This window comes from Cheilinus undulatus, linkage group 19 (genome assembly GCF_018320785.1).
Source record: "Cheilinus undulatus linkage group 19, ASM1832078v1, whole genome shotgun sequence".
In the NCBI taxonomy this organism is placed as follows: Eukaryota; Metazoa; Chordata; class Actinopteri; order Labriformes; family Labridae; genus Cheilinus; species Cheilinus undulatus.
In genome coordinates this window covers 9031238-9059035 of record NC_054883.1, presented here as the reverse complement: position 1 = coordinate 9059035, position 27798 = coordinate 9031238, and the positions used below count along the sequence as shown (strand labels likewise).

General features: G+C 39.2%; 2 protein-coding genes across 3 annotated transcripts in view; one reads left to right on the top strand and one right to left on the bottom strand.

The window, feature by feature from the left end:
- hacd1 (3-hydroxyacyl-CoA dehydratase 1) overlaps nt 1-27798 on the top strand; it is an 83960-nt gene that overhangs the window by 26212 nt on the left and 29950 nt on the right. The window lies entirely within an intron of this gene.
- mrc1a (mannose receptor, C type 1a) lies at nt 1053-24074 on the bottom strand. Its single transcript, XM_041813928.1, has 30 exons — nt 23917-24074; nt 23402-23803; nt 20610-20783; nt 19462-19617; nt 19266-19379; nt 18959-19099; nt 18688-18870; nt 15839-15996; nt 15640-15756; nt 15439-15554; nt 15191-15339; nt 12784-12983; nt 12581-12696; nt 12415-12493; nt 12188-12332; nt 12068-12106; nt 10597-10760; nt 10414-10478; nt 10183-10283; nt 9934-10073; nt 7050-7158; nt 6753-6922; nt 4875-4980; nt 4523-4755; nt 4268-4433; nt 2333-2485; nt 2141-2257; nt 1884-2042; nt 1768-1800; nt 1053-1683 (listed from the first exon to the last, which is right to left on the bottom strand). Exons 1-30 carry the CDS (start codon nt 23984-23986, stop codon nt 1451-1453), a joined length of 4308 nt encoding a protein of 1435 aa, XP_041669862.1. The 5' UTR covers nt 23987-24074; the 3' UTR covers nt 1053-1450.

Genomic DNA, 27798 nt, shown 5'->3' with positions numbered 1-27798 from the left:
TACTCTCCTGATCATCATATTCCATCAAAAACAGCCCTGCTGCGTCAGAAAGAGTCCACACAATCTAAATCCAGTCAAATGTTTAGTCCAAAAACAACATCCATAAAGATCCATGGGCCAGTTTTGTATGATTTCAAATTTGCCGTTATGTTTTCATGGTCCACTGTACCTGCTGTAATAATGATTTTTCTTGGCATACTATGTTAGCATTGCTTTAGCAAAGTGTCTGAAACCTTGATCCTTTATTGGAGTCTCCAGTTTGAAAATGCTTATACTTTTCCTCATTAAATAGGTGTAAATTCATTTCCTCATTTTTTTCTCCATTGTTATCCATTTTGAAGCTAAACTAGGTAAGGCTTCGTGCTTCAGTCCAGTTAAGTTTTCTCTGCTAATACTTCCCAGCTACAGTCATCTACAGGCCTTTGTTTCACGATACAAAATCAGATAGAAAACAATATTTGTAACATTCAATAAAAGTAGCAGCTACAGTGAATCTGACAGTTTTGGAAGAAACTTCAGTGTTATGTTTCTAAGGACACCTTGAATATGCTTGTACTCCAAATAGTTAAAAGAGTTTAAAGATATTTTAACTGTAATAGTGCGGGCAGGTCAAAGTATTTGCATATTAGTTGAAATTTGTCAGCATCTTCCAGATGGGTTTGTGCCACATTGTGCAGAGGCATTCTTGGTCCCCAAGGTAAATTACACAGTAGTTTTCCTCAACCATGAGGTTTACAATTTTGATTCAGTCTGAAAAAAAATAATTGTTTGTGAATTATAGCTAACAATTGCCTATCAAAGAGGCTGTCAAGGAGTTTGATACTATCTCCCTCTATAGTGTCAGTAATCCTCTGGTTTTCCTCTGAGTTCACCATCAGATCAAAATATTCTATTGTTTATGAGCAAATACACCAGAGGCATTCCCATCTACCTCAGTTCTTTACTAGCTAATGTTAGCATGCTAATGTGTTAAGTCAGGATAGTGAACATATTAAAATGATGCCTTCTGTATGCCAAAGTAAAATAAGAGACCAAGTCAGAGTTAATCCACCATTTCTTTTATTAAACATCTATTTACAGTTGTCGTTGAAAACCATGGAAAATGTTGAAAATAGCAACCTAGTTGAGGAAATCTTGTTAATTGCATTGATTCAACATTTTAACTTCTTTTGATTATTATCCAGTGTTTGATCCACAAATAATTACATGGTTGGTCGCTCTAGAAATGATCTGTATACACTTCTCAAGTGAAATTATCATATTAAACTGTTATAGATCACTCTATCATTTATATTCTTGTACTTAACTCATCAAGTCCATTTCCAGTGCTTGTATGAATTAGTGATTAGTTTCACTGCCTAGTAAATTTATTCAAAATAATACAGGAAACCATCAACATAAAGTCACTAATCATATGAATTTTATAGTGATTACCACTTTCCCGTGTTTCCTATGCTTGTTCATTCTGCTCTATGTTGACCACTAGTCCCTTTGTATCTACAGGAGCTCGCATGGGATTTGTAAAGTATAACTTATTGTCAAAGGTGCTTTCTCCCAACACAGGGGTTGGTATCCGTTTGCGGAAAAGTAGGAAGGCACCAAGTCCAATTATGGCTATTACAACTAGCACAACAGCCACAGTGACGCCTGCAGAGCTTTGTGAAGGTTTTTCGACAACAGGAGCTGAGGAGGAAAAGAAATATTAACAGGGGTGTAAATTAGTTTTGTAGCGTCATGGTGATAAATATCATGAGTTAAATAACTTACCAACAACTGGTGGCTTTTCTGTAGGAGGAATAACTGAAAGAAATGTCAAACAAGTTAATATTAGCGGCTGAAAGGATAACTAAATGCAACGTGAAAAATCCTGTTTTAAAAAGTACCTTTGGCTCTTTTGCAGATGCAAGGCCTACTTCTGTAGCATCTGTTTGTATTCCACTGTCCACTTTCAGAGTTGATTTCCACACATGTGTCTGACTGTGGCATCCCTTTTTTCCAGTTTGTGTAGTCCACAACGCTGTTATCAAACCATCTCCACTCACCTAAAACAAGAAACAAGGCCCATATCAGTGCTTTGTTTTTCAGTATGTTTAATGAGGCACTTTTAACACTGCATTTAATTTCAGCAAGCTGTGCTCACTTTCATGAGTCTTGTACAGGCCGATCCAGAAGGACTTGGACTCATCTTGTAGAAGATTTAGGTTCTGTTGTATGAACAGAGCCTCCTGAGGGTCTTCAATACTAAGCAGAGCGGCATCTGAAGAACAAAGCCACAGTAAACATTTTGTTCCTTTTTTATTGATAAAAACTGGGAGAAATTCTTCATATTTACCCCTTTTTAGACATTCAACTGAGGAAGAGGGCCAACTGCCATCAAAATAAGATAGGAAAGCATAACAGTGGCCTCTAAAAGGTATCCAAGCTGTGCGTCCTTGTGGTTCTGGACATTTGCCTGGTAGTTGTGGGGGCTCAGTGGGTGGTACCTCTGAAAATGAGAAAGATGGCATACCTCTATTGGTGTTTGTTCAATGCTACATACATTACTACTGCTACTATAATATAAATATTTCACATTTGTATGTAATACTATAAAGAATGAAATGGTATGCTACTTATTTCAGTACAACAGCAAAGGAAAAAGTACTTGGCTCACAATGCTGGGCAGTTTGCTGTTTACAGTTACCAAAAAATGCATACAAACTCCAGCACACTAACAATGTATTTTTGCAATTTCCCCTGTTACCCTGCCTTGAAATATGAAAATCTGAACTCAGGCAAATTACTTGTCCTGTGATGGCCAATCAGCCTGGAGATCCTCCCTATGTGAAATCATCACCGGCTATACGACTGACCAGCCTGGGGTGAGGGGGTTCATTCTACTGGAAAATGGAGGAGAACCTTGTGGTTTCTGTCTGTGGCCACCCCAAGCTACAACACAACCTGCTTGTTCTAGAGGCACTGGAATAAAAGGGGCTCAGAGGAAAGTGAGTGATCAGAAGGAGATTGCCTGGTGAGTTGAGAAAACATTTGTCCGTCGGCCATCTACTACCAAGTCTGCACCATGGTTAGCTCTGCCTGAGTAAGCATAACCCTATCAGGAAAGCTGATTACTGCTTGACAACTGCCCGAAATGCTGTGTTGGAGAAGGAAGCCTCTCCCTTCTTGTGTCTTTAGGGCAATCGCGTACACACGATTCATTGGAGCAGTATTAATTTCAGCAGCTATTTTTAATTTTAGTCTTAGTTTTACAGTTGAAAGAAAATCCCTCAAACTGCTCTTGATATAATTGTGTTCCCATGCAAGGAACAAACATGATGCCTAACATCGTTAGCCATTGACCTGTGAGCTCCAACATCTGCTCAGCTTATCTTGGAGTCAGAGTGGCTATTTGTACTAACCTAGCAAAGCAGATGGATTTGCCTGAATCTGTGTTTCTCACTAGCGAATCCATCTTACAAAGCTCCCATCTGAACAGTTTGGGCCCTGTGAGAAAGTGACAGGACCAATCAGGAGTAAGAGGCAGTACTTCCGGGCATGGCGGAGTCGTGACCTAAGCAAGCAGCGACAAGAGGTGGACGCAATTATGGCAGAAGGGATTAGCGTGGAGGCTGCTATAGCGTCAGTTTTATCAGAACTTGACAAAATTTCTTTATCAAAAGAAGAACAAAGAACAGCATTTAGTTGTTTTCTTTTCAAAAACGACAAAAGTCGTGTACTGACATGTTTACAGTCGCCATGATTCGCGTTATGCAGTTCTCTATGGAGTTTACTCCTCAGTAGCGGCCCACACCTACAACATGATGTGTTTGTTTCTCTGATTGGCCCGTAAAGATCTGACAGACAGAATGTTCAGCCAATCACCCTTTGAGTCTTTTTTCAAAGGCTCTGCCCTTTCCTAAACACAGTCTATGGGAGGTTTTCCAGATGGATGTGCGACACAAATCCATCTGGCGTGTCAGGTTACATTTGTGCAAAGTTTTGAAAAAAAATCCTGAAAGGGTCCTTGAGGGATCGCCTTCATAAGCTAGGCATGGACATGAGGCCTAATGACCTGGACTTTTGACCTATGTGCTCCACAACCTAATCAGTTCATACAGTCGACCCAACAATATAATGATTCCACCTTTGCTGACACCGGCACAGAGCCATAATAAGGATGTTTTATTATCTAAAAAAAAAAATGTGGTACTGAAAGTACTCAACATTTTGAAAAAATACATTTTTAAACTGTATTCAAGGCAGGAGAACTATCAAAAGATTTTCTTACCTGATGACTTCTTACAAACTGAATAGTACGTGTTAGTACACGGTGCAGTTGTCCATTTTCCATCCACATCCATATACACACAAGCATAGTTGTTTTTAGGCTCATCCATTCCCCATTTGGTATATGACAGCAACCAGTTATCAACCCATTTGTACCGCCCATTCGTCTGGGGAAATAAAGTAGTCACATAAATGAAAGTTAATTTGGACATCAAAGTTCCCTTTCTAAATTCTCGTTAACAGATTAACCCTTTACCACATTGCTGTTGAGGCCGATCCACACAGGCTCATTGAGCTTGGAAATATGCAGTGTAATGGATGCTTGGGTTATGGGGTTTAGGATGCTGGCAAGATCAGCATCGTCTGCTTGGCACTGCCTCCTCGCCTCATCCCATTTCATCTTCTGTGCCACCACTTTATACGAGTCATTGCCAAGTTTGTAGAAAGCTTTTGGTAGAGCGGTCGTAGAGGGGACTGCAATCTGAGCATCTTTGTGCACAAGAAACATCAGTTGTTATTGACATTGTTTATGGCTGGCATTTACACAAGGCTTGATAGTAAAGTAAAAGTTAAAGCTAAATAAATTAGCCAGCAGAAATTCTACTCACCAACATTTCTCTTACAGATGAAGCTAAGTTCCATGTAGCAATCCTCAACTTTCCAAGATCCAGTTTGTCTGGAATCACTGCCCACTGTTACTACACAGTCAAACACCTTAAAACCAGAGAGTGGAGGCAGAGTCAGAGTCCCTTTGTCAAACGCACTTATGAGGATTCTACAATCATACACATAGATTTATAATGTGGTATTTTTGAACCAAAAGAGGAGTGTATTAATGCCAGTGTGTAAGGATTAAGTAAACTGCTTAGATGACACTTGTAGTTCTGCTGCAACAATATCTTACTACCACAATTGCCGATCTGTCTGTCTGTCCGTCTGACTGTATCAATTTGCATGCCACACCGTTGCTCCTATTGTCCTTTTTACCCCCCCCCCCAACTTCTTGAGTATACTACTTCAAAAACAGTGTCTTTAGGGAATCTTTGACAGTGATGTTGAGGGAGTTTGATCTGTAAATGAAGACGGGATACAGCAGAGCCTGCTGTCGGAGGACTGGCTGACTTTTCAAAAAGATGCTACAGATGCGGTGGAGAAAACCACCTGACCAAAGGCTGCAGATTTCCCAATGAAAAAAGTCACAACTGAGGAGAAGTGGGACACATAAAAAGAGCCTGCCAAAACAAAATAAGGGGGTAATAGAATAGTACTTAGTTAAAGGGGGAGAAAAAGAAGTATGAAAAGAAAGCTAACTCATACAAGAGGTAGGGGGAGACACTGAGAATGAGGAAGTTTTCATTCATTCATGTCATTATATATGTGAGTCCAGCTGCAGGGGGCGGTAGGGAGACATCCCTATAGCTGCCCCACCCGGAGATGTTCTGGGCTTAAGGGGGCGAAACATCTGAGATGGGAGGCTCCCAGCTGATGACTCTGCAGCTGGCCTAATGGCACTGGGAGAGGTGCGACAGGCAGAAAAGCCCTGCAAGCCGAGATGCTTATGCTCCAAACAATGAGGCCTGTTATTTTTTTTTCTGGATTCATGATCCGAAAAACTGTCATGCACTTGATTCTACAACACTGAATACACTGCTTTTTGTGTGTATTTCTTTTTTTTCTTTTCTTGCAAGACTGTTCTTGAAACAGCACCTGCTCATGCAGCATAGCGCTGTGCCAAGTTGGAGAGATAGAGAGCAACTTTCAGTTTTGTGTATGTGACATGGCTGTGAGTACAAACTTCTGCTTTTATCTGTTATATAATATGGTTGATATCCACATAATACATGGACAAATCACAGTGTTTAAAGTGAGAGTTCACTGCAAGTGAGAGAGAAGAAGCAGCAGGCGTTGATCTGAATCATCAGTCACCTATTTAGATGACATTGACTGAGGAGAAAAACGCTAATAATTTTAACCTGCTCTAAAAAAAAAATATTTCTAACTTGCAAAACATTGGAAGAAATAAACTCTCAGTGCGCAAAGGCCTAAAGAGGGTGACATGACAATTTTCAGTCTGGACGAGGAGATAGTCATTCCTAGAATTAATTTAAAAAGAGCTTTGGGTAAATAGGAAACATTTGAAGTAGACACAGGCTGTAGATACACTAATTTTACAAGTTACTTGTAATTGCAAAAACCCACACTTGCTCAGTGCACGATTAAGCTCAGAACAAACGGTGGCCATAAAGTGCCAGTATTAAAAACAACTAAAGTTACAGAGGAATATGAAGGAATCATAAAGATTTTAGTTGTAGTGGTTGTGAACAGCTCAGGAACCAGTCTAGTCTATTTCAATTTAAACCTCGTCTGTGTCTGCTTTTGAGCATTTGACCACATTAATCGCTCCTTGAATCACTAACACTTGTTTAATCTTAATTGTAAGGTTTGCTTTAAGACAACAAATCTTTAGATATAAAAGTTTAAATAACCTCTGCTGAATCGTAGCGACCAGCTGGCACTCTTGTAGGATGTCCTTTTGCCCAGTTGGTGTATGATATGCCTTTGCCGTCCGTCCACACAAAGTGCATCTCCCAGTTGATATCATTCATGCCAATCCACATATCTTCATTGTATTTCACCATCTGTGTTGTAAGGAATGCTAGAGTGGAAGAGAACTTTGCATTAACCTCCTAAAACTCAGGTTTATAGACATAAATGCACAATAAAGGCTTGGAAAAGGAAAAAAAGGCTTTGAATATTGGCAACACATTCCTCATTGCACTCACCTTGCTCTTTCACATTTAGGATTGAAACCAAATTTCCACCCTGGTTCATGCAGTATGTGCGAGCATCCTGCCAGTTCTTCTTGTCCTTACCACTAACTATTTTGTAGCACTGTGTAAAACAGAAATGATTTACAGTGTAAGTTAGAATCAGAAGTAAAGGGACTTAAGACCACCAGGTTGATGGAAATCTGAGACCCTATTAAAGCAACAATTTGTGACTTTTCCTTCTTAAAACAGCTTTGTATGTCAATCAACTAGCACAGTGACAGGGAGAGAGAACAGTATGTACTACATTTCAGTCATTTGCTTTCAGTACAATGTAACTTTGGCAGCAGGATGCAGTTCTCATGTGAGACGTGCATGTGGTTGTAGGCACAAGTTCAAACACCAGCCCTCAGCTAAAAGGAAGCCAGTCAGCCCACCTCAGTACTGTCATTTTTGACAAGCTTTTACAAGTCGGTGACAGCTTTGAAGTCCTCATACTTTTTCTACTCACTACTTGAAAATAAATTCAGTGGAGTGTCAACCCCAGCTGTCAGCAGACAAGAGGTGGGTTACGCCTTGGACTGAAGCCACTTTCACACCTGCAGGCAATTAAGAGTCACCAAATAACCTAATGAACATGCTTTTGGACTGTGGCTCAGTTACCTAAAGAGAACCCATGCAACAGGAGACTTTAAAAACTCCACACAGAAAGATTAAAACCAGGAACCTTTTGCTGTAAGGGAACAGCACTAACCCCTGTACGGCTGTGCAGCCCAGGAAATACATTTTGGTGTTTTGAGTAGTGTTATGTTCACTACAAAAACAAAAGTGTAAGATGCAATGGCAGGAAAAGTCCCTGGTAGCCAGTGCAAGTCAGCTTAGCTAACCATGGCTTTCTGGAGCCGTGTTAATTTTGGCAGTTATTTTTGATTTCAGTCTTACTTTTAGTCTTTACATTAAATGCATTTTAGTTTTAGTCACATGTTAGATATTTCTACCCTTCATAGCATTAGTCTAGTTTTTTTGACAAAAACTCAAAAAATCGAATCCAGTTTTAGTCAATTGAAAGTGCTTACATTATAGTCTTTACCTTTACCTACAACATTTATCCCTCAACAGGATAAGCGATAGAGAAAATGGATGGATGGACAAACATTTATTCTCTTTCCTAAATCTGGTACCAAATCACCTTAGTGTGTTCTACGCATCCTTGAAAACCTGGGTGCCCTGCTTTCTACAGCTGAGAGCCAGAAGACTACAGTTATGTTGTGTTTTGACAGATTTACCCACAGCAAGGAGATATAACCTTGCAAAGCAGATGGGTACGCAAGTTTCCGTGTTTCTCACTGGTGTATCCATCTCGCAAAGGTCCTGTCTGAACCGTTTGGGCCCAGTTAGAAAGTGACAGGACCAATCAGCATAGAGGGGTGGTACTTTTGGGCGTGGCAGAGTTGTGATGTAAGCTAGCAGCAACAAGAGGCTGGTGCATCTATGGTGGAAGACATTAGTGTGGATGCTGCTATAGCATCATTTTTATCAGAACTTTCATCAGAAATTTCTTTGTTAAAAGAAGAACACAGAACAGCAGTGAGTTGTTTTCTTTTCAAAATGACAAAAGTTGTGTACTGACATGTCTACAGTCGCCATGGTTTGGAACACTAATCGTTCTTGTTCACGTTGTTAGGCGTTGGAGTTTATACCTTGTAGCGGCACACGCGCACCTCAGTAGCAGCTACGACGTCACGTGTTTTGTTGCTCTGATTGGTCCGTAAAGATGTGATGGACAGAACGTTCATCCAGTCACCCTTCAAGTTTTTTTTTTTTTTTTTTTTCAAAGGCTCTATCCTTTCCCTGTTTATCAGAGCTTTTCTAGATAAATGTGTGAAACAAAATCATCTGGTGTGTCAGGTTAGATATCAAGGATTTTTGTCCTCTCTACAAAAACTGAACTTACTTTTTATCAGAATTTTAGTCATCAAATGTTTATTTTTAGTTAGTCTTAGTCTAGTCTTCTTTTTTGGAAAATGGTAGTAGACAAAATCAATACTGGGCTGGAGCCCCGAGGAGCCTCAGCTCAACATTGGAAACCCAGGCTGGCTGTGGTGGGCTACCACCCCGAATGAATGAAGAGAAACACTGTTACTGAACCTTGTCAGTTGACAAGGTTGTTTGGCTCCTCACATCTCTGATGGCCACTTTCTGTTTGCCAACTGATAACACTTGTCATTGAGAGGGAGGCTTTGCAGCACTATGTATGTGCAGTTAGGAGTTTAACATGCTTTATGCAGCATTCAGCATTTGTAATGATCAAAGACATTAATATAATTGATAGTTTCAGCTCAGTGATTTAGTGGGGGTGTCAAGATTAATTGAGTTTATCACAATTCATCAAGGTCCACCATTAGTGCACTGATTTTTGCTTTATTTTCCCTTCCAGTAAACTTTGGTTAAGGCATGCCAGTGTCTCCCTGCAGCTATGTGATGTAAAATAAGTCCAGCACTGCTCTTTTATATCTCGTTTTACTTTAAATAATAAACATATAGCTCAGTGGAAGTCAAAGTCATCCGAACCTTTTTAGTGATTTCTTATTTCATTTTCAATCCAGAACAAGTAGGTTTTTCTGTAATCAAATTCATGTTAAAATTTTCAGTCTTCAAATGAAAGAAGGTCTGTATCTAAACAGGAAGTCAGTTACCCCTAGTTTAAGACACTAGAACATTTAAAAAACACAAAAGCAGTCTAAAGTGCAAAATAGTGGAATTGTAAAATGTGATTAAAAGGTGTGATTAATCACAATAATCTACAGAATTTCTGAGATTAGTTGAGATTAAAAATGTTAATCTTTTGACAGCCCTTTGTTTATTATCCCGTGTTGTATACAGTTTTATATATCATTACCTTTCCATGGAAAGCTTGCCACTCTGGGGCACATCCTCCTTTTGGAGCACTGGTTGGTGCTGCTGTTGCATTGACGTAGTTGCTGCTTCTTTTGCAAACAGAGGGCAGCTCCATACCACAGTTAATATCATTCCAGAAACCTGTTTGTTCAGAGTTAGCAGAGGTAAGTTTTAATGTATTTACAAGAAACCTATCAGTGTATTTCATGAGAATCTTTAAAAGAACACATAATTGAATCTGTCTGCATACCCATGCTTTTGTAAATTGTCACACAGTTTTCATCATTATTAGCAAAGTTGGGTTCATTCTTTTCCCACGCAGTGTATGTTACAGGTGTGCCATCCACCCAGCTGAAAATGGAAAACAAACAAAACGAGTAAGAATCAGAGAAACAAAAACTTTACAACATTTTTACTTGAGAGATTAAAGTATGATTGGTGGCTATAAAGTATTGTTCCTTAACCGTAGAGATGAATTTACCTGAATGACTTATCCAGATTCACCGTCATACCAATGTAGTACTGACCAAATGAGCCTTTGAGAAGCTGAGGGGTCATAAGCACAAAAGAGTCATAATATTTAAAACAATTTTACAGAGTTTTCAGTCTTTTAGCCAGCATCATTAAACCATCTTTAAACCTAAAGATGTTTGGAAATTCTTGCCATTTTCCAGATGAACTTCCTCTCACTCTCTGCTGTGATGACTGCAAGGTCAGCAAAGTTCTTTTTGCAGAAGGCTCTTGCACTTTCCATATCTAGTTCATCAGTGTTGATGAAATATTGCGTGCCATTGTAAATGTACCAGCCGTCGTCTGTCTTGTTCCAAACTGTAAAGGACATATCATTGTTATGAAATGTGCCAAAGACACAAAAGACATGGTCCACTCATAGCTTAGTGAAGGATCTCTTTCAAACAGCAAAGCTTTGAAGAAAATACTCATATCAGCATGTTTACATGTTCAAGTGTTGATATTATGATGGATTTGTTGAAATAAGACAGTCATAAGATAGTCATAGAAGTATAGCTTAGCAGGAATTTGATCAAACTGCTGCCCATCACAAAAAAAAAGATCTTAGATAATGTGTATCATATTCCAATCCTTTGTCCGTAGTTAATTTGTTCTGAACATGCTACATTTTTGGCATTATTTCGCATCAACCAAAGTTGTTCACATGGGAAACCGACAATTCGAAGCAGCAGTGAGAGCGCCTTCTCTTGCTCTTCTTTTGCACTCTTTAAACACTGTGCTGTGCCCATGTTTTATGTCAATATCAACCATCAAACATAACAGAAAAAGTGCAAATTTTTTATATCACCACAAAAACACTGAACTGAAATGTTGCGCTTTCGCTCTCCAAATTGGCACAGTGCCATGACGCACAAGCTTGTGCTGGTCTCACTGCAGTAAGTTTTGCATTGCTAGGTCCAAGCAAAAAAAAAAACAACAACCAGTCAGTCTGGAAAGCAAAGTATCATATGAGAGGTTTGCGCAAATTGTTAAGTTTTAAAAGACCCAGATTTGGCTTTTGAAATATAAGGTGGCAAAGTCTAAGTTCAAGGAAATTTGGCCTCTAGATGAAAAATTTCAGTCATCATACCACATCATCCAAGACTTTCTGATTTGTCTGATCAAATTAATTATTGCAGCTTTCACATTTAACTGCTGAATCAAAAACCTATATCAGATAAACTCTGATTTATTTTTTTTTTTTACGGTCAGATTTGTAGTGGGATTCTTACACGAAAAGCAGGAATGAGAAAAGTTTTATTGGCATCAGCATTGGCTGTGTTAAACATTGGCATTCGAATCGGTCCTAATTCTCACAATCAGTGCATCCTGATGTAACTTTAATTTCACTGTAAAATGTGCTGCCATCCTGTTTGATATCATTTTAACTAAACATATTTGTGATGCAAACACAACAGCGAAAGTCAAACTACTACTCAGTAGTTCCTGATTCTTATTATTAGACACCTACATCTACAGAAGCCATAAAATACAGATGAGAGTTATGGAAATATACAATTTTAGTACTTTGTCACAAAGCAGTTTAACTATCAGTCTTTAAATTGATTATAAAGAAAGTTGTTGAAAGAAAAAGGATCAAGCTTCACAAACGTACACATGCTTACCTGTTTCAATGACAGCAGGCTCAGGTTTGGGAGTCACACCTGAAAGTACAATGAAAGGAATCTCACAATAGCTCTAATTTTACATCAGAAGGCAGCTATGATGTGCCAGGCTAGTGTTACCTCTCCGTATCTGACATATCCAATTATTGTAGTTTTCACAGTGACGATCGTTCCAGTACCGTCCGTAGTACATGAAGACTTCGGTACAGTGTTCCATGTCATTGTGGTTGTTTGGTTCGCCATAGCCCCAGTTCTCATAGCTGGACTGAATCACAAGATTTGAATTATAAAGCAGTTTGAAATGAAAGCCAAGGAAGTTTCTATAAAACCAGTGAAGTACTACTTACAGCTGACCCATCACTCCAGACAAAACCTTGATTGGTACCCAGGCTGAAGCCAATCCAGGCTGGGTCTGATAAACGAAACCTTTATAACAGTGACAAACACACAGTTTTTATTGTACTGGGTTTAATATCATTAATTCTGAGTTTTGAAAAAGGATTGTTAACATACGGAGCGTTTTCCAGATCCTCTCCACTATGTATGCTCATTAAATTCCCTCCAATGGCCTTGCAGAAGTCCTCTGCTTCCTGCCAAGTCCTCTTTTCACTGCTATTTTTTTTGTAAAGCTTTTTAATCAAAACAGAAAAATACATCATTACTTATATAATGCTTCCAGAGTAAAATCTGTTTCACAGATTATTTTCTCCACCTACTTTGTAGCAGACGTTCCTGTTGGGAACCGGCGTCCACCCAGGCTCACAGCTCAGGGTCGGGGTGGTGGGTGGGACCGTTGTTACTGGTATGCCCTCTGCAGGTTTCTTGCAGATATACTTCTCCTTGTTGCTGCAGCTGACAACATCCCATAATCCAGCAAAGAACCCAGTTGTCATGGCAACACAACCTTGATGTCTGTCTGTTAGTAAATAGACCAAAGATGTGGGAAGATAAAGATAAATGGAGGTCAAACATGCAAAGATTCTGACTACTTACTGTGATTAAGTAAGCCACTTAAACCCTAATAAAACGTGAAATAGAATTAGATACATGGAACATAAAACGATGACTAATAGTCAACTGGTGTTGTCATTATAACAGCCTTTCCAACACAGGTCTCCATATTAACATTTAGGTTTGACATCAAAATATAAATATAAGACAAAAGATCAACATTTCAGCTTTTATTTCCAGGTATTAACATCTGGATCTGATACACAACTTAGAAGATCACATTATTCATAACAGAACACTTAATTTTTAGATGACATGTGACTGACAGGTGTGTTTTGTTGCTTGTGCAGACTGTATTAGTGGTTAGAGGTGTAACCAGCATGAAAACCAGAGAGCTGTCTATGGGTGAAAAACAAGCAACTGAAGCTGAGAGAAGATGGAAAATCAATCAGAGCTATTGCACAAACATCGGCAGTACAACTATTTGGAATGTCCTGAAGAAGTAAGGAACCACTGACGTACTAAGAAACAGATGTTGGACAGGTAGACCAAGGAAAAACAACTATTGGTGACATCAGCAACAACCTCCTGAGAACAGGAGTGAAGGTATCACCATCTACTGTTTAAAGAAGACTTCATGAATAAAAGTACAGAGGCTACACCAGTAGATGCAAACCACTCATCAGTAAGAAGGCCAGGACAAAGTTTAATGGACTGATGACACAAAGATAAACCTTTACTAAAGGTGGAAGGCTAAAGTCTGGAGAAAGAAAGGATCCTTTCATGACTCTAAACATAAAAGCTTAATCTTCATTAATGATACACATGATGGCAGCAGCACAGTGAGCTCAGAAGTCTACAGAAACATTCTGTCTGCCAAAGAAAGTTGCAACCAAACATGCAGCAAGATAATGACCTTGAACACACCGCCAGAACAACAAAGGAGTTCATCAGGGGCAAGAAGTGGAAGATTTTAGACTGGCAATCTTTAGACTTGAACCCTACAAAGCATTTTACCTGCTGAAGAGGAGACAGAAAGAAGTAACTCCCCGACAAACAACTGAAAGAGGTCGGAAAAGCTTTACAAAAGTTTGGTGATGTTAGTGGTTTATTTATTTTAATATTTCGGTTTACAGGCTTGGTGCAGTTATTGGAGGAAACTAAATATTAGGCCTGTTGTATCATATTTGATACATACTTTTATGATACATCTATCTAATCAATATGATAGATACAATCTAATAAATTATAAATTATGCCCTCAAGTGGATTATCAGTTACCAAAAGTACTTTATGTATCAAATGAGTTACAAAAATATATATATGTTAAATTTTATGGAAATTTTGATTTTTTTGGATTTCAGTCGAAGTTGAAATAAACATTTCAGTTCCAAAAAAATGAGAATTTTCTGGCTATAATTTGTGTATTCAGGCTTTAAATGGTTAATCTATTTTAAGTCTATTTGTTCCAGTACTTTTGCTAACCTAAAATTTGGTGTTTCGTCATGAACAATGCTATCTTCAAAGTTTTCTATCAGATCCAGATGTAAATACCTGAAAATAAAAGTTAAATTGTTGATCTCTTGTCTTATATTCATAATTTGATGTCAAACCCAAATGTTTTCAGAAAAAAATGGGCGAACTAAAACCCAGCCGTCCATGTTGATGTGATGAAATGAAGGTGAAACTGTAGATGCTAAAAATCTCATCAACCAAAATCATAATGATGCCTTGATTTATAATCACCTGATAGATTACGCCAGCAAGTAGCATGAATGGCGCTCATTTGCTCCACTATCTGCTCCGTCTCAACGTCTGATTTCCAAAGCATATCACACCAATTGTCTTCAAGCGCCTACACTCCTATAAAATTGGCAGCTTTGAACAGTTTGCTCCAGTTTTGTGTTTGAATGTAGAGATGAGCCATCAACATCTCCCCTTTCTGCTGCACAGGAATTCTCATCCTGACCAGGGGTGGAACCAGTGGTAGCCAGGGCCAACCAGAGCCTTCTTCAAGTCTGATTGGCCTCCCCAAAATCCTTAAAATGATTGGCTAGTTGCTTTGTCAGTTATTAACTAGCCATTTAAGCTCAATTGCTAAGCGTATCTTAACCTAAAATCTTACTAACTTTAATGCCCTAAAGGCAAGGGATACAAAAGAATATTCTTTACCTGGCATGCCAACGTTAAAATTAGTAAAGAAAACGCTCCTTCTGGTGGTCCACCTAAAGGTATGTCTGTCCTGAGTGTTGGAAAGTCCTGTCCAAAAATACTTTTCTGGTCTCAAACCCACCAAACTGACCAGGAAGGCATTCTCATATCTGTGTGAAAACATAACCCATGGAAAGGTGAGAACTATTTCAACCTTAATGCTTTTATGGCAACATGGCTTTGATTTGACACTGAATTTTAATTGCTACCTGTCAGCTACATCCACCAGGTATGAGCCGGTCTGTGAACATGCCTGCTTTGCCTCTTCAAAAGTCTTCGACTCAGATCCAATCTTGTAACAATAAGAGCCAAACCTGATAGAACCCTTAAAACAGAAGAAAACAACGCACATCACAATCTGATTAAGGTTTGCTGAATTACACCTAGTGAATAAAAGTTAAATCACTCACAAGTTTGCACCCTGGGTTAGCTTCCTCATGAGGGCCTCCAGCTGGTGTAATAGAGGCCTTCTTTTTACAGATGTAGCCGTACGCCTTCTCACACATGTGGTCAGCCCACCTGCCAGCCTTCAGGGGCCACATACAGCAGTTGAGAAGCACTATCATCGTGTTCATCAAAAGCATTAAACTTCTGCATTAGGACACTTACCTTTCCTTTAATGAGGACACAGTCCTCCTGGTGGTTGGTGGCATGAGAGGGCTCACCAGTCTGCCACTGAGTGAAGGTAACATGGGAGCGATCCGACCACTCAAACAGCATCTGATTAATCTGATCATTCAAGCCGATCCAGAGCTCGTCTGTTGGTGCTGTGGGTTTAAATACATACAATGCTGTTAATTTTTCATTGGAGATTGGTTTAAAGTTGGAAAACATTCACAAAACAGGCAAAACTGAGCACTCTTTATTTAATATGGGTCAGCAGGTAAACAATGTGAGCTTAATGATCTGGGCGTTTCCTCTGTCAGCAGTGCCTCACCTTCAGTCCTCCTTGCAGATTAACATCCTCATATCTGTTCTGAATGTGGTTATTCGTTACTCCAATCCAATTCATATGTTTTTGTACAGCACATCTAAAACAACAAGTTGGCTAAAGTGCTGTAAAATCAAAGATCAATAGGTTGTTTGAGTTGTCATTCACAGGAATAACTTGACAAAGTATACTTACTACTTCATCTCCACCTATCCTAGATTAAAATACTGTCAAGCAACACTGGTCCTGAGCCATGCTATTAACCCTTAGGGCAGGTTGTGAACATTTCACTCACTTTTCATCCTTAATATTTTGATAATTCTTTATAATTTATTAATTTATGTGGCATGAATTTTTGGAGGATTGTGTATTTTTATTTTGATCTTGTTATTTCCAGCTCAGCTCCTACAGTGAGTCTGAATTAAAAGGTTTACAAGCAAGGGTTACACTTAAGCTGTTAAGCTCAAAAATGCCCCATTGACACCCATTCAAACTGCCATTTTAGATCTCACTTCCATTAAAGCATAATGCATGTAATTTATTAAATCTGGGTGTCAATCTGATCAATTTTGCTACTCTCCACCAGATGGGTTCTTTCTGACCATATTTAGCATGTGGAGAAATCACATGCTTAACATGCATTTAAAAAAATCATAATACTTAAAAGTCAATGTTGCTACTAGTCACTGATATATCCCAAGCTGCAATAATTCAACACAAAATACTTTGCATGTAGTATATTGAAAATAATACAGTATTTTTATTTTAATCAAAAAACATAGTGGCATCATGACAAAAAGCTGGCATTCAGAGGGTTAAAATCTTTAAAAAGGAATGAATATTTGGTATCCATAATTAGGTAAGTAGAAAAAAAATATTAATGTATAATATTTTTTATAGCTATCATATGAAACGCACATTTTTTGCGCTTAACAGCCTGAGAGTGAATATATGACATTGCACAAAAAATAATAATGCTTATAAATGTATGTTGCTGCTAATCATTGACACATCCCAGGCTGTAATAATTCAACATAAGAAAAAATCGATTGCATTTAGTAATACTGGAAATAATTCATTTTTGTTTTTTTGATTGAAAACATGGTGGCATCATGACAAAAAACTGGCATTCAAAGGGATAAAATCTTAAAAAATATTTATATTAAAAAATATGAATGTATAAATGTGGATTTTTGTTGCACTTTGCAGCGTGAGTGTGACTAACATTGAAACAAACCCTAAGGGTTAATGCTGTCCACTCTCTATGCTCGCTTACATCCAGTTAGTTGAGCATTATCACAGCATGGCAGTAGCCATGAACGGGAGTAACAGCGGCCTCATGTGGCACTAGTTACAGTTTAGACAGAGTAATGGACCAGGATTGTGGGCCAAGAGTTTCCAACTTTAATCTTTTAGCTGGCTAATCATGCACATCCCCGGGATAAACCCTCCACACACTGTGGTGAGCAGTCCTTTAACTTCCTGTAATTTTCCAAAATGGCAGGGGGCAGTAAGACGTCTATAGTCCGACTCTTTCCTAAGGCATATAATAAACCACTCTTTATAAGCTTACTGATGCAGACAGTATATATCCAGTCAACCTGAAGGCATAACAACTCAGCAGTACATCTTGGTCATAAAGGTTATTTTTGTACCAGCCTCTTAAAACCACAATAAAAAATGTCCCTCCTCCCTCACCCCCAGCAGTACATCTGTAGGACTGATTCCCATCCACAAAAAAGGCCAAAGCTTGTTTCTTTGAAGTATTTTGGACCAAACAATGTCTTTTCCTTGGTTTAGAAAATCTCTTGGTTGTCCTTGAATTGAACCTTTGTGATAGAAGTCTGCCATTGTGGCACTGCATACATCATCTCTGATTGGACAGGACTGTCTGTCTGTTCCCTAAGGCATTGGCAGGGCTAATGGTTGGAGAGGGAAGAGTTTCAGTCAAAAATAACAACTTAAAACATGATTGATCCTTGAAGCAAAAACGTAAACAAGCCAAAGGAAATGCTGTTCTGTCAGTGTAAACACAAAGCTGAGAACAACAAACCCAAAAAGAGTTTGATTACTCTTAATTTACAAAGTAATTCCTCCATAATACTTTATCATTGTTATACACTTTATATCTTTAAAATGCGCCTAAGGTTTTAAAAATAAGCCAAGATTTGCATTGCTGGCGATACGTTGCACCATTTCTTTGTCACAAACCACATCTTCTTTGAGTCTTGTTGTAACCTTCAGAGACTTCTGTTTATTTTTTGATTAACAAAAATGTATTTATGGTTATAAGTGATCTTTAGAGACAGTTTTTCTTACATTTGGTTGCTCCTTGATGGTTCTGCCTTTGCAGTAAACCAGAATTTTGCACAAGACAAACAAATAATTTTGTGATAAAGTTATTTGGCACATTTACACCATTCACAATCTCTTTCCCATTTATCTACTCTGACAAACAGTCCTAAAAAGCACAAATTTATTGACTGAGCACCTAAAAATCAAGCAAAATGGCATGTTTGTTACTTACAGTATCCAGATTGAGATATAATGAAGCTCTGCTCTTCTATATTGTGTATGCTGGCCAGATCTCCTCCCTCTTTGCGACACGCAGCCATAGCATCTCTCCACATCTTTTTACTCCTCTCCAGGTAGTAACAGTTCCCGGCATATGGGATCCAGTGACTGGGGCAGAAGCTGGGCTGATTCTTGACTGCCAGAATTAAGTAAAACATGTTTGTATGGTTTAAATGGAAGAATCACTCCACTAATGGGCCTTATAATGTGGAGATTTGTTTTACCTGGGGGTGGAGGCAGACTTGTGGAGTTTCCTTTACGACAGATGTAGCCTAGTTTCTTGGAGCAGGCCATGCTCTCCCATTTTGAGGCCTTTCCAGCATTTAGAGTTCCACAGGAAAGCCCAGGCTGAGATGAGGGATGACCTGTTTGAAACATTGCTCTTTTAGCTACTTTAGCTACTGTCAGAATCAGTTGTTGATGATAACATTGGTAACATCAGTTGCTCCTAGTATAGACATGTAGCTAAAGGTTCAGTATTGATTATCTGATAAGCTGGAAACTATTATCCAGCCAGTCTACTATACTGACCTGGGGCCCAGTTTAAGTATCTGAATGGGTTTCCATTGCTCCACTGCCATCCACTCTCAAAATCCAAGCTGTTAAGTCCAATCCACACAGATATCCCTGAAGAGCTTATCAACCCTGTTTGAACCATCACAGTTAAACCCGATGAAAGCTCAGTGATATTGTGTTGTGGAGAAGTGATACACAGCTGACAGTGTACCTGAAATGTATGACTGTTCATGTAGTTCAACAATGCTGAGGAGGTCGGCCCCCTGCTGCTGGCAGCTCTTCCTCGCCTGATGCCAGGTCAACACTGACAATGGGTTCCTCTGATATTGAACCCCCGTGACTGGGTCAGTGTCCCAGCCTGCAGATGCTGCGTCATTTTAGAGGGATCAAATATAAGTCATTTGAAAATTGTGAGACAGGATTTACTCTTTGATGCAAAGAAGCAAAACAGTGAACCTCATTCAGTTTAATGTTATGAAGGGAATAAAAATAAACTGAAACATATTAATGAGGATCAAAAAGTCTTGAACCATATGCATGCCATCTGTCAAGATCCTTTGTATGTATACACTGTTGAAAAACTCAGTTTTGGGGATGTCTGAGACCAAAATAAACTTGTCTGAAAAGGGTAAAATATGTGACCTTAAATATTCTTAATGCTGTCCTTGATTAGTTCAAATGTAGCTGTAGTGTAGCAGCAGTTTTAATCCAAGCTAGACCACATTTCTTTATTAAAACTAGAGAAAAGTGCCACATTGAAAGGTTCACATGGCAGGGGCAGTGTTTTTGCACTTCTTCCAACCATCCTCGGCATGAGTTTTATCCACCAACAAGCTTTTGCCTGATTCCCATCCCATGGGAATCAGGCATTCGCATTCCCAATTAAGTTTTTTCTTTTTTTAAAGTCCTGCCCTTACCAAACCCTTCATATGTGAGATTTTCTAGATTAATGTGAAATATATCCTATGCAATTGATCATGAAACAGTTTATCTGGTATGCCAGGTTACTGCCGTCACTGAATTTGTAAAATAAAAGGTCCTTAAAAGGAAACAGTCATGCTTTGTTGAACAAAGTAATGTCATGTACGATGACAAATTCAAAGAAACTCTGCTTCTCCCTAACCACTGTTTCCACCCAGATTACATAAACAACATTATTTAAGAATAAAAGGAGATGATATATATATGCCAAACAAAACTGTCAAAATAATTAAGATTGGGGCAAGTGAAGAAGAGGAAACCTAAGATAATTCATGAGACAGTATGGTTATGTTGATCCATTGTTGATAAGGTAATCCTGAATGTCTTGTTAAAGCTGATATTTACACGGTAAAAATGAAACACAGATCCTGAACTTACCTTTTGTTGGGCAAAAGCCCCATTTCACGTCTTTGTCGTAATCTTTTTCTGTCGCACACCACAGATGGCCATCTGAGCGGCCATCCTTCGTGCATTCAGAGTACCACTTCTCCATAAACTTAAATGGAAACTGACAAGGGCCTCCGAAAGCATTGCCCCCTATTGTGAAAATCTCTGAGGAGACACAGATCATAAAATTTGGAATTAAGCGCCATTAGAAATTTGCTCCAGATTGTAAAAAAACAATGTTAAATAGAAAGGTGGTCCACATACATAATGACCATAATTCATCACGCTTTTATTGATTGAATCTCGATGATTTTTTTGTTTGTTTGGTTTTTTATGTTTTGGTCACACATCTTTAGGAGATAGAAATTCTTTAAAACAGACTGCAAAGTCATCTTGTCAGCTGATCTAGCCAGGCAAAGCTCCAAACATGGTCCCTGTATACTACATAGTTACAGCAGATTGCTAGCTTTATTTTAACTATAATAACTCCCACACTGCACAGTGATCAGCTTAACCCCTCTGTGTGGAGGCTTGTTAAGAACACAGCTATGCTCCTGCTGCTGTTACTAAGCTGAACAAACTGTGGGGATATTTTACACAGGATTTATTCAAGTCCTTGTTTAGTTTTTATTGATATTTCTGTCTCTTATATATCCTGACTGGCGGAACCATGAACAATTTTATCACTGTAACAATTTAAGGATTTTTTGTAATCATGTTTTGTATGTTAAGAACACTCCTCTTTTGTCCTAATGTGTTGTTTTATAACATATTTCTTCATTAATTTACTCTGGATGTGCCAATGCATGGGTTTAACATCAGTATCAGCTGATATCAACTCCAAGCATCGGTAAATAATGTGGCAGGAAAACATAACAGTGGCCAGGGCTTCTCTGTTGTGCTAAATCTGTTTAATGCTGTTATCTGACATACCTAACTGCTAAATCAAATGAACGAATTTTTACTGGGCTGAAGAACCCACCTGTTAGACAAACTCTGATCTGTTTACGTGGCCAAATACAAGAGGAAATTGATATCAGCATTTGGCAAAGTTGCTTTGAAAATTACTGTCAGGTCCGGTTTTCACAATCAATGCATCTCAATTTCAATGCATTTTGATCAATGTAAACAATCAAAATAGATGTCTATCAAGCTGGCTGCAAAACAGATCTACCAGTGAGTTTACATCAAATAATCTGAATCTAGTATATGCAGCTACATGCTAATATACCAGCATATAGAATGTTAAATCAGATATAATCATGATTAGATCAGATATAATTATTATATCATTTTTTTCCCATTTCCTGAAGCCCAGAAGGCACTCCAGTGTCTACATTTCCAAATATTTCTTTGATTGTCCTCATTTATCAACTGGACTTCTTTACAGTAGTTAATAAATTGTCTCGTCCAATATCAGATTGTTTAGTTTTGTCACTCTTTGCAATTCATTATCAGCAGTCTAAAAAGTTTGTAATAATACCAGATGACCAGTTAAAAGACTACAAAACTGTGCAGTTTAAGGATGCTTCATTACTGGCTTCACTACTTATTTTAAAAACTGATGGTTAAAAAAAGGCTAAGATGTGGGCGAACTTGAACATGTGGTTTTGACTATGCATCACTAATTATCTATTGGCCAACACCTGCTCTTTTAGTTACCTGTTCAATGGTCTCATGGTATGGAGGCCCTAGAGGGACATGCATCCAAACATTTAATCCAACTCCATCTCCATCTCTCTATTTTCTTGAGATCTGAACTTACTGATTTCCTCATTAAAACTGCTTTCCCTGTGATGGCTTAATGTCAGTTGTTTCCTCAAGATTGCGAGAAATGTACTCATTAACAGAGATAAGCACGATTATCTCAAGATAACAACTTAACAAAGTTGAGATCTCAAGGAAATAACAAATGACTCCATCAAGGGGAAATGGAGTGAAATAAAAGTACAATTCAGAGACAAATTTGGAGACTGCCACTCACTTTGAAGTTGCTCCGACTTTTAGTTGTAACGTGCGTCATTTGTTGTGAAATATACAAGGAGATACAATGGCCGACCAGCTGCAGTTGAATCCGACATGATCGATGTTTTGGTTGTACCATTCCACATACTCTCAAAAGTGAGAGCAGAGCCATGAGCAGAATCCTCAACTATGAGGTATTTTAACCTTTGAAAATTGTCAGATAATGTAATAAATCACCATGGCATCAGCGGGAATGACTTTCTAATGCCCAACTCTCCCTCATAATAAAGGAAATGAACAAACAGAAATATGCCTACCCATGGACCTCCAGCTGACACGCATGGCAATGCTTCATCAAGAGATACAGAGCAAGAGATAGGGAGAGAAAAATGTGACTAGATTCATCTTTAACCTCAGTATGTGAGACTTTTTCAAAGAAAACAATTTTTTTGTCACACTCTGTCTTGACTTGCTGAGGTCTTGCATGACCATCAGACCGTATATTGTTAGCACATAAATCGTGCATAATGGTCATGCATAGTAAGTGATAAGTTAACATGATTCTTAAGAGTCAGCTTGAAATCGCACAGTTTTTGCCCAGCTTTAGGGTTTCCATTGAATGTGTCTCTGAAAATCTTGGAAGAGACTGGCACCTAGATACCAAACTGGTTCTAAGACTTTGCTATGTTGAACTGTGTTTTATTTGCTTTAAAGGGTTGACTACTGACATGGAAAGACTTTCACAGGAACTATTTTAACTCTCTGAATCAACTTTCAGCTGTTTTCAGCAAAAGCGGTTGTGTCCCCACAACTCTTACCTTGAAAACCCTTTGAGCAAAGGTCACCTCGAGTGCCAAATATCCTCCAGCGACTCCAGAGCCCTGAACCTTTGTAGATCATTACGTTCCTCTCATTGCGGTTGCCCCAGTTTAAGTGCAGGTCCTGGCCTTTAAGGCCAAACAGTGTCTCATTCTTGCACTGCCAGTGCTGAAGGATGTTATTCTCATCACATTCAAAGAGAACCACCTTCACCCAGTCTTTAATCTCTGTTGCACCAAGGCAGAGCTTGAGGGACAGGCTGAGGATGCGCGATTCAGAGGCCCAGCGAAACTGCTGCTCTTTGGCATGCGGATTACAAATGGCCACCGTTACTGAGGTAGCACTCTCCACCTTGATGCACTTGTTGTGGTTCTCATTGTAGATCAGAAAGGAGCCACTGTCTAGAGCAGAACAGAACAGCTTCAAAAGCAAGTCTTGATGATTTCAAATTATTCCATATTTTAGTAAGTCACCTAAGCTGTACAAAGAAAAAACCTTTGTCAGGGATACGTACCTATGTCGGCAGTTATGCAGAGGATTTGCAGGAGACAGAGGAGAACTGCAAACTTTGAGCAGGGTAACATGATCCTTAGTGTGTAGTCAGCACTCGTGGTGGATGAGGAGAGTTTTCAAGTCATGAGAGAACAGGTCTGGTGTTCGCTAAGGTATGGGACTTGGAGCACTAGTGACACAGACTTGGTGTTCTTCCCCCCTTTGGTCACATTGATGGATATCCTGTCACATGGATAACTAAGGTTGGTCGAATGTCAGCAATTTTCCCAAGCTTCCACAGGACCTTTGGCAGAGGAACACAGGAAATGGAAAACAAGCAATTTAATCTCACAATGCAAGACACCAACAGTCATTAATGACAGAATCTATGACCTACATGGACATTTTTAAGCTATTTTTACTAAATCAAAGGCATTCGACAAACAGAATGATGAATTTGTTTATCCAGGTAGGGTCTAGTGTATTGCCTGCATCCAAGCTTTTGTGATGAATTATAAATAGTGCTTCAGAGTGAGCTAATTTTGTGCAAGGAAAATGAACCCAGAAAGCAGGTGTCAGACACAGCGAGATGTGCTTTGAATGCATTTCAGGTGTTGGAAGATTTAGGAGACTCACATTTGATCAGGAATGTGCAAGTTTCATATCTACCTTGCCAGAACAAATACAGATTAAATGAATTTGCTTTACTCTGCTGATGTGAAGGGTTTTCGTGGGATAGAAGCCCCCAGGAGGTCCGCAAGGCTTTGGGTTATTAGTGCAGAGATGATACAAGTCAGTAGAAAGAGAGGACAGGAGGAAATCCTGTTTCCTATTGGGGGAAGTGAATGGAGATCTGTCCAGTTTGGCCTCTTTCTGCAAGGATAGCCACAAAGAAATGTAAAGATAATGTGTTTATTCAGGCAGTCAAGAATAAGTACAAGGTGTTCAATTTAATGTTTGTAAATATGTTGAATGCTGATTTATCTGAATGCCATGACGCAGATGCTACCTGTGTTGATAATAATACCAGAAATTAGTCCTTTGTGACCACTTTGCTCTTGATGCTGGCGTTCACCTCATGTAATCCACACTTATCATGAAAATGTCTCTGCTGCAAGGCTTCTTAGTACCTTTTTTATGATAACACAATCTCTGTTATTTTAATGATAAGTAGTCAAATATGTAGCCATCGTTTTTGGGCAATATAGACTGTATACATAACCTTGCAAAGCAGATGGATACACCCGTTTCCGTGTTTCTCACGGGCGAATCCATCTTGCAAAACTCCCGTCTGAACCGTTTGGGCCCGGTTAGAAAGTGACAGGACCAATCAGCGTTGAAGGGCAGTACTTTCAGGCACAGCGGAGTCGTGACATAAACAAGCAGCAGCAAGAAGCCGGTGCAATTAAGACATTAGCGTGGAGGGTTTTTGAGCATGAACAACCTGTTTAAGATCATGCCACAGCGTCTCAATGAGATTTAAATCTGGACTTTGACTAGGCCACTCCAAAACCTTCATTTTTTATTTTTTAAGCCTTTCAGAGGTGGACTGTGTGTTTGGTATCATTGTCCTGCTGTTCAAGTGCGCTTGAGTTTGAGGTCAAAAACTGATGGCTGGATATTCTCCTCCAGGATTTTCTGATCAGCCCAGTGGCCCATCTACAAAATAGTAAAGGTTCATCCCAGTTCATTTTGAAGGGTTTGATCTGCAGACATCCTGATCCAGGACAGGATTTACACCAGGCCAGCTGCTCGTCTTGTTCCATTGCCCTCACTGACAACTTGCCAGCATTATCGGAATTCAGTTTAAAACACAGAAACTGGGATTTCTGCGGGGGCGGCTGTTTTGAATTCTCCCATGCTGTCAAAATGGTGACATCTGGTGGTCAACAATGGTACATCTCTGGAGGGAGTGATAATTGCTGACAGGTATGTTAGGAACACAGATATGCCTGCAGCCAGCATTAAAAGCCCAACTCAGTCATGCAGAGGTCTCTCTGATCTCCATCCACTCCCAAGCCATGCGTCCTTGAGCATAAAGCATGGCTTTGGATGGAAATAAATCCTCAAACTTGCTTCAATTGCCATCAGCTCTTTAATTTGAGATTCTTAGGTCTTGTACACACATAGCCGGGTTTCTGGGAAACCGCATATATTTTAATACGTTTAGGCCTGTGATCCACACGAAACGGCAGTTTTACGCCACTAAAAACAATCTTTTCTGAAAACTCTGGCCAAACGGAGATTTTGGAAAACACTGGTTTCGTGGTTTTATGTGTATGCCAGGAAATGGTCACAGCTTGCACCGTGTTTGAATCTCTGGCAGAAGAGATAGAATGACGGAAGTTCATTCTGATTGGCTGGCACGGGTTTCACATCTGAAAAACACTGCCACCTATGGGTTTGGCATGCTTAGAGCAGCATTTAACGGCGGATTCGCCAGTTACATGTGGACGAGGTTTTTTTTGTAAACGATCAGGTGTGGACGAAAGTATTTTTAAAAACGAATGAAGGGGGATATTCGTTTTAAAAATAATCAGTTACATGTTTACAAGGCCTTAGGTGGTCAGCTCTTTAACTAGAACCTAACAAGTTTTATTAGGTAGAGAGTAGAATTCATGGTTCCATCAATTACTGCAAGTGGTCCAGGTTCTGAAGCAGCAAAGCAGCCTCAGACATCACACTACCACCACCATGTCTGACTGCTGGTATGATGTTCTTTCATGAAATGATGCGTTAGTCTTACACTAGATGAAATGGGTCAGACACTTTCCATTAAGTTCAGCTTTGGTGCTGTCAGTCCACAGAATATTTTCCCATAAGTCTTGAGAATCATCAAGATGGTTGTGGCAAATGTGAGACAAGCCTTTGTGTTCTTTTTTGTCAGCAGTGGTTTTGGACTTGGAATTCTCCCATGGATACCATTTTTGCCCAGTGTCTTTCTTATGGTTGAGTCATGAACTCTGACCTTAACTGAGGCCAGTGAGGCCTGCAGGTCTTTACCGCAGATCTTGTTCTGGGTTCTTATGTGACCACCTGGATAAGTCATTGCAGCGCTTTTGGAGTCCAGGGATAATTCGCTTATGTTCAAAAGTTTTCTACTATTGTGGATAATGGCTCTCAGTGTGGTTCTATGGAAATTGCAAGCCTCAGAAATGGCTTTCAAAGTGACAGAAGTCAGTGACTGTGTTCCTCATTCTTCAGATCATAGCATAATTCTTTTTGAGATCTTTTAGCCTGCCTCACTTTGTCAGACAGGTTCTATTTTAGTGATTTCTTGGTTCAACAGGTCTGGCAGTGATCAGGCCTGGGTGTGGCAAGTGAATTTGATCTCAGCTTTCTAAAAAATGTGGTCAATCACAATTAATTCATGATTTAACAAGGGGGGGGTAATTGCTACTTCACACAGGACCAGGTAGGTTTGGGTGGCATTTTTCTCTTATTGAAATAAATAATTATTGAAAAACTGTATTTTGTATTTACTTGGGTTATTTTTGTCTAACATTAACATTAACTTGTAACCTCTCTACATAATAATGCATGCAATAATGCAAACTTGTGTAAATGTATTACCTAAAGATTTCGATTGATTGCACCATCTTTATGCTGTTTGTCCTCTGAAAACTTTCCTGATGACCTGACAGTTTTCAGATCACATGTGATGAGTTTGTGTTTTCTAACTGTGTGATTGCAGGAAGAGATGTGACGGGACTGTTCTAGCCAGGAAACCTGTTCTCCTGGGACAGTTTGGGAAGAAAAGGGATAGAATTCCAGAGAAGAGGTTTTGAGTGGAGGTCAAAAACATACTGCACATGTACGCTGCGTTCCTTAGTTGAACTTCAGTGCAGAGTAAAATACATCTGTGAAACTTCAATGCCACTGAATGTTTTCTTTATTAATCTTA

What these genes read in the sequence shown, in the direction of transcription:
- mrc1a (XM_041813928.1), bottom strand. Translation starts at nt 23,986, where the DNA reads ATGTTACCCTGCTCAAAGTTTGCAGTTCTCCTCTGTCTCCTGCAAATC. An exon ending in TGAACAGTCATACATTTCAG is followed by an intron (nt 19,380 to 19,461) that starts GTACACTGTCAG and finishes TGGTTCAAACAG; the next exon opens with GGTTGATAAGCTCTTCAGGG. An exon ending in TCGGCCTCAACAGCAATGTG is followed by an intron (nt 4,434 to 4,522) that starts GTAAAGGGTTAA and finishes TTATTTCCCCAG; the next exon opens with ACGAATGGGCGGTACAAATG.